The following is an 11890-nucleotide window of genomic DNA, read 5'->3' on the forward strand; positions in this document are numbered from 1 at the left end:
GATTCTACATCCGGTTCCCCTGACCTCGCTGTCGGGGAGGGAAGATGTATGGATGGATGGATGTAAGGATGGATGGATGGTCATTTTTAATTAATAGACACATCACGTACCTACATTAAGCATGCAGGCAATATTAAGCTCATTCGAATTCCAACTGAATGTTTTTATTTACATACTTTTATTTTAAATGTAAATTTTCAAATCATGTCTTGTAGAAAAATTGATTATTTTATCAGATTTCTAGAAAAGATCTCCTGGCCTCCACTTTGTGATTAAAATGTCATTTGTGTCCCAGAAAGTCCAAGTAAAATCACAACATAAAAAAAGGTGATTGAATGTTTTTCACTGAGATCCTCCGAGCTACTGAGAGGCTTAAACCACGTGGCTTTGAATGTTTAGAACTAGAAAAGTTGCTTTGTTTATTCCACACATTCCTTTCCTTGGGCTGGCGCCGGCACTGGGATCAGGCAGGCAATGAGAGCAACTGGCTAGGTTGCTAACTTTGAGCTACATTAACCTTTAGCCTGCCTCCCAGGGGCCAAGCAAGTTGGAGCCGGATTCAATCCGACTTCAGTCCAATTAAAGTTCTCACATTATTCGAAACACACATTTCCAGACATGAAAAACTTGAATTTTGTTTCCCCAACTATCAGACTGGTTGGAATTGTCCAACCAGTGAATTGAAACCATGAGGCTCTGCAGCCAGATCTCAACCTGAGGGATAAAGGGAGAGCAAAAGAGAGAGAGAGTGCTTTTATAAATGGATGGGTGGGAGAGCAGGAGTCTGTTGGACGGTGCACGAACCAAATGTACGAGGAAGATAAAACGTCCCTTTCAAAGGTCCCGGGATCAAAGACATTGGCCATCGGACACTCGTTTTGTAAAATGAGGCACACAAGCTTCCAATAACCTGTAAGGGGAAAAGAGGAAATCAAAGGATGCGGCTTCAAGATCATTCAGAACTCAACAACCAGCCATCGATCCTATAATCTAATCCTCGGGAGCCAGTTCTTCAGATTAACTTCGTCTAACTGCTGTCGTGATGTGGTACTATCACAGGACGGCAGGGAGGGGGTTCGAACCCCCCCAAGGGCGAGCTTCGGACACAGACCCCACATTCCTCATAAAAGCGAGAGAATTATAACTCAAACCATACCCGCCAAGCTCTGCGTCAGATGTCTTTGTGCCCCCCCCCCCCCCCCCGATGAGAAATGGAACGCTGGAACAGGGACGAGGAACGGGAACATGAAGAGGTGGAGGGCAAACGTGCTGCGTCAGCAGGATGGCAGGATGTGTGTTGAGTTACACCTGCCGGTGTGTGTGTGTGCGTGTGCGTGTGCGTGTGCATGTGCGTGTGAATGCATGTTCACAGAAACCCTTTTATGTCTCACAAGTCAAGGCCACAGATATTGAAGCTGCTCGCTCCACAATGTTCAAACATTTGTTAGCAATTAGCCTCAGCCACAAAACTGACTTTCAACAAAACACACGGACCCTCCCCCCCTCCCTCCTCTTCTTTTCTCCCCTCTGTCCCTTTTCCAGTCCCTCCCTCATTTTCCAGATTCTTTGTTCCCCTCCCTTCTCTCTCTCTCTCTCTCTCTCTCTAACGTTGCACATGGTTCCTGACCGAGGCGCTTCAGTCTCCTCAGACGGTGGATGGGCGAGGGATGATACCATGTGTGCACGCTCAGAGCCCGATGGGAGCTTTGACCCGTTTCCTTTAGCTCTGGCAGCGTTCTGGATCCCGGAGAAGTTTCACTTTGCACATGGAATAACATTCAATGTGTCCAAATCCTGAAAGTGTTCCCTTTGCCGGTCACCAATTTTCACAGATGTGGAAGAAAACACGTTTTGGGAAAATTTTCCTCTCCAAACTGGGAAGTATTCCAGAGTCCAGCAGCACCGCGGAGGTAAACGGCTGACTCCTCTTGTTGTTCCTGGACACTTGCATTGTGGGGGGTGGGACAAAAAAAAAAAGAAAAAGACAAGAGGACTGCGAAACTTCCACCATCGAGTTGAGAAATCATGAAAGGTAGAGTCGTTTCTCTGATCGTCTCCAGATGTTTTCATGAACCTTGTTTTGAGTGCATTTGCGAGTGTGAACATAACTTCTGTAGACACCTGCACAGGCGACATGACCTCCTCGTCAATAAGCCTGAGAAATTGCCGGTTTATTGACCTTTGATTCTTGGATGATCTTTTTTTTTTTTTTTGTGCATGCACCACATACATGTTTCTTGAAACATGAATTGCATTTCCTTCAAAAATGGGGAGAGTGAATAGAAAATATTTGAGCTGGAAGCTGTTTCAAAACCTCGCATGAGAGAGGAGCTGGCTTTGAGGAGGGCGATGGAGGGTGAGGAGTCAACGGCTGCCAGAGATGGAGGGATGCGGTGGGAAGGAGAGAATAACAGAAGGAGAGGGAGCCAGGAAAAGTGCAACAGTGGCGTTTAAAGATGTTGTTGCAAGCGTTCATGTATTTATTTACAGATATCATTCAAATGTCTTGCATTAGTTATTGTTGAAAGATTATTTCCTTCCGTTTAAAGCTTTTGACGGGTTTCGTTATCTTTGCATTTATATTTATGCAGCCCCGCTTCAATCGCTGGTAAGATCTTGGAATTCAGCCGAGCTGAAACAGGAAGTAGATTTTGGAATCCAATTAAAATCATGAATATAAAGATAAAGGCTTAAGATAAATAGATGTTCTATATTTGTGTCTTTGTTTTTGTCTAGAATCGTAGCATCTTTGAAACAAAAATGTCTCAGTAAAGTGACTGGACCTGGAAAAAAGTTGATAAAAGGACATAGAAAATGAAAGCAGCCAAAAGTGTTTAAATTAAATGATCAATTAAGGAAAGGACTTTTTTTAAGAGGCAACCTCGGAGCTCCTGCCGAGCCTGCGGGGCGATAATTTGACTCCATTTAGAACATTTACAGAACTCCTCTCAGCCGAACGGTGCAGGACGTCTGTTATGTGGTCCCGTTTCGCTGAGACCAGGTCCAGCACTGCCAGACCAGAACTAAACATGCTGCCTCATACATTCCTAATGGAGCCGGAGAGCAGGAGGGAGGGAGCGAGGAGGAGAAGGGAGAAAGGGAGGGGGAGGGCAGGAGACAGGTGGATGGTTGGCAGAGTAGAAGGAAAGACTGAGAGAGAAGGAGAGAGAACGGTTTCATTGTTTCATAAAGAAGACGAACAGATTTGCTTCTATCTTCTGTATCAATCCTCTTTTCTTTTTTGCTTACGGGCAGACAAACTCGAGAATAGTTGAAGAATTTAATCAAATAAAATAACAAAAATACTTTCTATACAGAATGAATGATAATAATTGATGGGGGGGGGGGGGGGGGGTACGGGATAGACTGAGGACCGAGGAGGCCTGAACGAAGCAGAGAGGACGTTCTGGTAACAGAACCGTAGAGAGTCGGGTCCAAAGAGGCCGGAGCTGATCGGGTGAGACGTGTAACGGGTGCGTCTCGTTCAGTGCCACGATGCCTCCGCACCTCTAAGCACCCAGAGACCTGCAAATGATGCACTGGAGAATATTGTGAACGCCCTTTGACCTCGACGGCCTGTAAAGTCGACCGGGCTCGAGCCTCTGCTTTGGCCTCACAGTCCAGATAAAAACCGGTGCGTTCCAAAAGCTCTGGAAGTCCGCATCTTCCTCTTCCACTGCCAAACCCCAATAAAAGAACAATCTCTTGTTTTGGCCCGCCTATAACTTCAGCAACACAGTCCATTCCAAGCATTCAGGGTTTTGTGAGGGGGGGGGGGGGGGGGGGGGGCACGCATTCCAGTCAGAGGGCCGCAAACGGCCCGGAGGCCAACGGCCGCTTGGAAGGACTCATTTGTGGGTGGAGGTCCACGATCTGCAGGAGCATCTTGGGATTTTCATTTCAGGCTGAGATTTTGCACTCAAATGAATAAAACGCCGGAAAGCATGTACGTTATCCTGCTGGTGGAATTGGGTATCGCAGCGATGCCATGAGGTCAAAGGACACTCGGCTCACATCACTGACCAAAGACAGCGTTCTGCATGGTCCCCCCCCGGCAGAGGGAAAGTCTAGAGAAGGAAAGAAGGAAGAGGGTGGCTGGGTTTGGAAAGTCCAAAACCTCTTCAGAGGAACCAGAGGAAGCCTCTCGAGGTGTGACCTGGGAGGATTCTGCTGAGCTGATTCGGTTCAGCTCTGTGAGTGTTGGACAGGTTGACGTCCTCCCATTGAGACCGGGGGGGGGGGGGGGGGGGACTAAAGGGAGAGAAGTTAAAGAGGAGAGTCATGCACCGGGAACCAGCAGATATTTTAGGGATGGGTACTGATTTTGATAGTTTGGTATTTCAGCCTTAATTTGGACCAATTTCCTGAGAAAAATGCCCCCCCCCGCCCCCCAAAAAAACAGATTTACCTCAGAAATGTGTTTTAACAGTGTCTCAGAAACAGGATTTAGGAATGAGACATCTCCACAAACCGAGGATAATAATAGCATCCGACGTTACCCCGTGTCCACGTTAATCAGCGACACGTCCGTGAAACACGGAGCAACGCCGGCGTCCATGTTGCTATATCAGGACACGACTCGGCGTAACCCCGGAGGAGCCCCTGCAGGCCGGGCCCTCCTTTTGTCCGGTGCAGAGCAACAAATGACTTTGCTAATATTTCTGCTACAGACAAACCTTCCTTTGCTTTTTCACTTTCTATCTTTAGCGTTCTGTCTTTATTCCCTCCCACACCTCTACTCCTGTTTTCCTCTCCTTCCACATGATGTCATCCACCCAGACCTGAGGTCAGCTGTTCCACCGCTGACTCGCATAAACATCCACCTCATCATGGCGTTAGCACACGGTCTGCAAATGCACGGCCATTTAGCATGCACCGAGTCCAGACAATGTATTGGCTTGTTTAAACCCGAACATTAAATTGTGTCACCACCACCACCACCTATCCCATAATGCTGACTGCTGTTTTCTTCTCATGAGCAGGACATGAACTCTTCTACCTTCGGAAACATTACAAATGTGCAGGTTTAATTTTAATATTTTCATTTAAATCAATTGTCGAAATCATATGAAACAAAAATATTTCAAGCGGTTAAAAAAGAATATTCAAATGTAGGTTTTTGACCCTTTGACATTAAACTGCTCCTGGTTTTATTCATTTTGCAGCATTTTTTTTCTCCTCCTGGTCTTTTGCAATTACAGTCCAGACTTGTCTTCATTTTGAGCCCATTATGTGGATAACCACAGAAAATGATCCAGAGCAAACACAGCAGAATTTAGAAATGGGCCGATATTCAGTAGAAAAATGAAATCTTTTTTTTTTGTTACTATTCAAAACAATCATCCTGGTTTCACCAAATTGGGCATGAATGACATGCCAATGTCACCGGTCGGAATGTTCTAAAAGGAAAATAAATAAATAATCATTTGACACAAAGGCATGCGTGAGGTGGCGGTGGTGGATGGTTCAAACAAACCAGTGTTAAGCCTATTTACACCAACATATAGCTGAATTGGCATCTTTAATTTATGGCTAGCATGCTATTATATAGTGAGATGTGTTTGTCAATAAGCATAAATAAAAGATAAATCGCGGCAGTGCAAACAATCCTTCAGCCCTGAGCTTCAGCTACTGCATTCATGTGCAGCAATCAGAAACATGACTACAAAGTCTTTTAGCTTAGCGCTGATTTATTCAAACGTCTGTTTTGTGTTTCTCTGTCTCTTTTCTCAGACAGCTATGGTGGATATGAGAACCAGCTTTTCAAAGGTAAGGTTCTGAGCTCACAAGCGTGAATCGGTTCATGACATTTCGCCACCAGCAAAAATAAATTTCTGATTTCTGCATTTATGCTTGTATAAGGAATAAACAAAATACGAAGCAGTTTGTGGTGTCAGAAAAAAAAAGGTTCTTTGCTAGCGGCCTCCTCGTGTGTCTAGGCTTCATGCTAAGCTAAGTGAATTATCTCCGGCTCCTAAAGGAGACATTTATTTAAGGCTACATAACATGAGGTTTTTGCTTCAACTTCTCAGAGGAGGATTTCACTGGAGAGGAGGAAATGCCTTCGTATAGAGGTGAGGGTCACACGCACGCACGTGCACACACACACACATGCACACACAATCTGTGTTGTGCCCTACATGCATGGCTTCTTGCTTAGTTACTTCTGCCAAGGAGGTTATGTTTGTTTGTTTGTTTGTTAGCAGGATTACGGAAAAACCACTGGATGGGTCTTGATGAAAAATAAATCTGAAGATGGGTTTTGGTCTAATTTAGATCCCATAAAGTTTTGAGAGCGATCCGGATACCTGTCTAGATTGGAGATGCAAGCCAGTGTTCCTTTACAGCATTTCAGAAATAAATGTCACCATTTCTACTCAATTGATTAGCTGGCCTGATTTATGGCCTCACATATTCATCCTCCTTTATGTTCCTGCAGGGCGTGGCAGAGGCGGCTGCGTCAGGTGTCAGCAGAGCCACTCCCTCCAGCTGGCCGTCAAAGTTCTCTTTGGATTTGTTGCGTTTCTCATCATCACCGTTGCAGTGCTGGCGTCACTCGGTGAGCGCCGTTTGGCATTTAAGTCCGATTTTATTTTATTAAACGTGTGTTTGTGTTCAATTCTATTTATTTATTGTATTATTATTATATATTATTCAGTTTATTATGCTATGAGAGCTGTGATTTTATTCAATTTTATGAACATTGTTATTTTATTTTACAATATAGTCCTACTCCATGAATCATGCTCGGTTTATTAGGGCCATAAATACTCCAGATATGATCCCTGAGCCCCCACCCACACACACACACACACACACACACACACACACACACACAGATGCTCTTCTCTCAGTGTGGGTGAAGTTAGTGGATAAAACAGCTGTTTTCAGCAGCTCTGTGATTTATCACACACTTCCACTGATGGCTGCCGACACTATGAGCGGGCCCGTTCTGGGTAAAGATCGGACCCATTGATCACTTGAAGCCGGTTCTGGGTCCTGCGGGTCGGGGTTTACCTGACAGCTGCTCAGCAGCAGCAGATGCTGTTCGCCTTAGCGTCACCGTTTATTGGGTCTGAAAGCCCGTAAATCTTCATCTTTCACTGCATCTTTGGAGTCTTCAGAACTGAGAGAGAAAGTGCGGCCTGGGACAGTGAAGTAAAATCCAACAACGCACGCGAGCTTTGGATTGGAATACGTTTTCATTTTGGGGTCTGCTGTGGGTTGTGGGTACTGGAAAAACATATTTTATACGTCCATTAAAGTTTGTGTTCGGTCACTGGCAGTGGTTTTCATTCCATATTGTTGTGCTCAGGGGTTTTTGCATGAGAAAAGAGTTGCAGCTCCCCCCGTGGATGGCGAGCGGACCCCCGTTGACACAGCCGCCATGCGTCAGCATTTTTCTTACCATCAGTTCACTAGTTTATGAAACTTAGTAGTTTTTGTTTCGGGGCTTTTCCTGTTTTCATTCATTTAAATCCTTCCGGTGTCTTGTCCAAGTTCTCATAATTGTTAATCACATCTTCTCCTCCAGCGCTCTGGACTGTCACTTATTTCCTCTTTCCTTTCCCAATAAATCATCCGGCAGTGTCGGAGCGTTTGTTTGTCCAAAGCTAACGGTTTAATTCCCTATTTTTCTGTCCTTTGCTGAGGAAATAATTCCTGAATTTGGATCAATTAAACTATTTTGTGTGTGTCTCCAGTGTTCAGGAGGGTTGACAGGCTGGCAGAGGAGGAGTCCGTCTACCACAAGAAGATATCCGTGATTCAGCAGGGAATGGAGGGTAAAGTAGCCCGAATGAAAAGGAATCTTTGTCTTTGTTATCCTGGTTTTCCTCGACATGATGCACGAGTTCGTCAAGATCTGACGGAATTTAAAGAACATTTTATCACATTCTGAGGGCTCCATGCATTTATTGTTATTTTATTTAAAAGAAAAGGGTGTTTTAAGGTTATTTCATAAAGGGTGGTATCAATGATTATTTATTTCTCTCTCTCCGCGTCTCAGATCTGAGCTCCACCTCTAACTGCACAGGATGTCTGGACCTGAATCTGTACAGCAAGGAGACCAGCAGGCTGAAGAGAGAGTTTGAAGACATCCAGAAATTGATCCTGGGCCAGGAGCAGGTGCTGACATCTTCAAGTCAAAGCCCAAAATGCTCATTTAAGATATAGATATTTAAGACATGAAAACTCCATCACCCTCCAGGTCCTGGACCAGGTCTCCCAGACCCAGGCCAGGCTAAAGGCCACCAGCAACCAGCTGACTCGTGACATGCAAAATCACCGGATGTCAATCAAGCTCCTCAACCAATCGCTGGAGAGGTACCTGGATCGGGTGGAGGGCTGGAAGGATGTGATCGAGGAGACGGAGGAAAGAATGACGACTCTGATGGAGGATCAGTATAACATCAAAGGAGCAGCGCAGCAAGTGAACACGACAGTGGCACTAAGGTGAACGGTCGGGTCAGGGAAGAGAAATGTATGTTCTGATGACCGGTAAAAGATGCATCAGAACTTTTACAATTTTGAAACAATCAGTAAAGGGATTTAACACGCAGCCATTCTTTCGGCTCGACCCCGTTAAAAGTAACGTGAACGCAGCCTGACGCTTCACACGTCTCCGATCTCCAGCACGGTGTGGATCGATGCCCTGCAGAGGAAAGCAGACGAGGAGACTCTGGTCCTCCAGAAGCTGACCACCGACTGGCAGAACTACAGCCAGAGCCTGAGCGTCATCAAGTCCAACCTGAGCAGCACGACGCAAAGCATGCGCGTCCTCCAGAACAGCATCGCAGCGGACCACCAGAGAATAGCCATGTCAAACGAGATCTACTACGACCTCACCCAGCAGGTGCGGTCGTGTCTGCGCTACAGTGCACCCACACACGGCTCACGTTCAATGATCAGGGCAGCGTCATTGATTTCTATTTTCTATGAAAAATGATTTCCCGGCCTGTTTTCCCAGGTGATGAACCTGCAGATGCAGCTTGACAACGCGACCTCGTTTATGGACGAGCATGAGGAGAACATGCATGACCTTAATTACCATTCCAGGTAACATTTGCGACACACGTGCACACATGGAGGACTTGCTGGCTCGATATCCAGCGCTAGCCAGGAGATGACCTAACCCTAACCCGCTTTCAGGTACTATGAGAACCGGACAAGTGAGCGTTTCTCCGCCCTGGACGGTCGTTTGAACTCGGTCTCCATGGAGATTGACACCATCTCCTCCAGCATCAATGCCACCGTTAGCCACGTTCAGAGCATGTACAAGTACATCAACGTCGAGAGCTCGTCCTGCCAGAGTCGCATGGGGAGACACACAGAAGACCTCCAGGTATTGACCTTTTCTCAAGCGTGTATCTAGCCACAAAGGCAGATACGCACGTGAAATGTGGCCGAGAGGCAAGTCCCTGCAGCTTACCTGACTTCTTCATCCCCTTCTCCGTCGCACCCTCCTCCTCTCCTTTGGTCCAGAACATGAACAACACGGTCCTGCTGCTCCTCCACTTGGCCGACACACTGAGACAACAAAGCGTGCTTTTGAACGTGCGACTGGACATGGACGTGAGGAACCTGTCCATGGTGATGGAGGAGATGAAACTTGTGGACGTTCACCACACACACCTTATAAAGAACTTCACCATAGTAAAAGGTTCATAACTTTAATATAAAAAAAATAGTTTAGCAATATCTATATAGACGTTTGTTAAAGCTTCGCTTCGATATCATCTCCTAACAGGTGCTCCTGGACCGCCAGGGCCGAAAGGCACTCGGGGCGATAGCGGCTCAAGAGGAGGCGCCGGACCGATCGGGAAAAAGGGCGAGCGAGGCCCCACGGGAAGCCGTGGCGCGTTGGGAGACAGGGGTTCTGTTGGGATTAAAGGAGCGGCAGGTCCAACAGGTTCTAGTGGCAACAGGGGGGCAGTCGGCATCAAAGGAAACAAAGGAGGCGTTGGAGTTCTGGGAATACGTGGTGAGAAAGGCCAGAAAGGTGACATGGGCCTCAGAGGTATGGACGGCATAATGGGACCTGCAGGTCCTCCAGGGATCCAGGGTCAGTCAGGACTACCGGGTATCATTGGGCCACCGGGACCCAAGGGAAAACCAGGACCAGGAGGGCCACCTGGACCACCTGGAACGCCTGGACCTCCAGGTTTGCCATATCCTCATGAGCGAATTAACACCCAGCAGCAAACTGCGACGCCTGCCGCTGGATCCAAGAGACACTAAAAAGAGGACTTGTCCAACAGGAGGACAGATCAGTGATCACAACTGGAGATACTATGTAGTCCCTGAGATGGAGCAGCACCCCCGTGTGCGCCACCACAACCACAAGAGGTGGGCTGCTGCGAACGTCCACCATTAATCCAGGGGAACATGATTTACTGATGGACATATTCTGAATGAGATGATTGGAGGTCACTTCAAACGAGATGGGACTGCAGTAAGGGAGCTCAGAAAGCCTCCGGTTGCATCATCGTCGGGTATGTTTGCCTCAAAATGCTCCATCGCTCGCATCGCTGCACGTTAGGCGCAAGGACAAAAGTCAGCATTGGATTCCATTGAGAGTGATATAGAAGAAATAGAACATTAAAACGCTAACATTTAGCCGTCGCCATTTCCAAAGGGAAGGGTTGACACTGTCCCGACTGGCATTGGAACGTGTTGCAAGGCATCAAATCCAGAGTGACCCAGTTGTTGCGCCGTTTTCAATTCTACAAAGGTCCAAAAAGATTTGGGAATGATTGAATTGAGGTTTTTCCATCTTCATTTCATCGGCCCGGTTATGACGAGGTTTTTTAACTTGCACCCGGAGGCCGACTTTTAGAGACGTTTCTAGAGATTTAGCTTTGAAGTTCATTGTTCAAAAGGAGCAGAGGAGCAGGTGAAGGCCGGAGTCCAGTTGAGGATCGAGCCGTCGGAAGGCAGCGGTTAATGAGACAGGAAGGAAGAGCCCAGACAGAGACGAGAAGACGACAAATCACAAACCAAAGCCTTGCTTCATTTCCACACATTCCATGCTGGACGGATCTTCTCCGGTTCCTGTAGTGCAAATAATAAATTTGCTTTTCTTTTTGGCATTTCAGAGCAGGTACTCTGAATATTTTTTACTTCATTTACTGCACAAAATCGTGATAGATAGTCCCCGTCTCTCCTCTGGACATGTCCAAACCATCAAAGGCTGGTCTCTCTGACCTTGTCTCCAGAACGTCTAACCTTCACTGTCCCTCTTGTTGTCTCATTTCTGGTCACTCCCAAGGAGAACCTCAGCATCTGCATCTCAGGCGAGCTAGTTTCCTGCCGGCAGCACTTCTGCTGGAATAAGTCAAACAAAACCAAGCTGAGAGCAGGACAAGTCGTCCCATGCAAGTATATGAAGTATATGTGAAGTATAAAGACGCCGATAAGCTCATCTAAAAGGTAAAGAGATCTTAAGTTGTGATGATAAAAATGATTGTTTTTCACGTGACATTTTCCACAGTTTCAACTATTGTGATGAGAGAAAGGTTTGGATCCTATAATACATAAATACTCATATATTTTATATATCTGGATTTAAAAAAAACGCACAAAAAAGGAAGCATACTATTTTTGTAAACCTCTATGTTGTAATGAAATGCGACTGGCTTGCATCGAACTTCAATAAAAGATTTTTTCCAACAGTCTCTGTCTTGTCGATATCCTCTGATGCTGTTTGCTGTTTTTCACCGTTATTATTGCCTCGTGGAGCAAAGGGAGCGGCGGCCTTAATTCCAAACACATGGCTTCCCTTAACGCCACATTTCTGAGGTTTGCTGCCACTGACTCGGAAGATATTAGATTATGGAGATTAACTGCGTTGTTTTGAAACAGGCCGAGTGTAGGGTACGTCTGCCCTGAA

At 46.3% G+C, this 11890-nt stretch overlaps 1 protein-coding gene across 1 annotated transcript; it reads left to right on the plus strand.

The window, feature by feature from the left end:
* The first annotated feature begins 1942 nt into the window (after positions 1-1942).
* Positions 1943-11665, plus strand: scara3 (scavenger receptor class A, member 3). Its single transcript, XM_068753619.1, has 12 exons — positions 1943-2032; positions 5734-5769; positions 6033-6074; positions 6440-6559; positions 7704-7784; positions 8009-8127; positions 8210-8454; positions 8635-8854; positions 8969-9057; positions 9151-9343; positions 9484-9661; positions 9749-11665. The coding sequence occupies exons 1-12, from the start codon at positions 2026-2028 to the stop codon at positions 10237-10239; spliced, it is 1821 nt and encodes a 606-aa protein (XP_068609720.1). The 5' UTR covers positions 1943-2025; the 3' UTR covers positions 10240-11665.
* The last annotated feature ends 225 nt before the right edge of the window (positions 11666-11890 follow it).

This window comes from Brachionichthys hirsutus, chromosome 20, assembly GCF_040956055.1.
Source record: "Brachionichthys hirsutus isolate HB-005 chromosome 20, CSIRO-AGI_Bhir_v1, whole genome shotgun sequence".
Taxonomy (NCBI): Eukaryota; Metazoa; Chordata; class Actinopteri; order Lophiiformes; family Brachionichthyidae; genus Brachionichthys; species Brachionichthys hirsutus.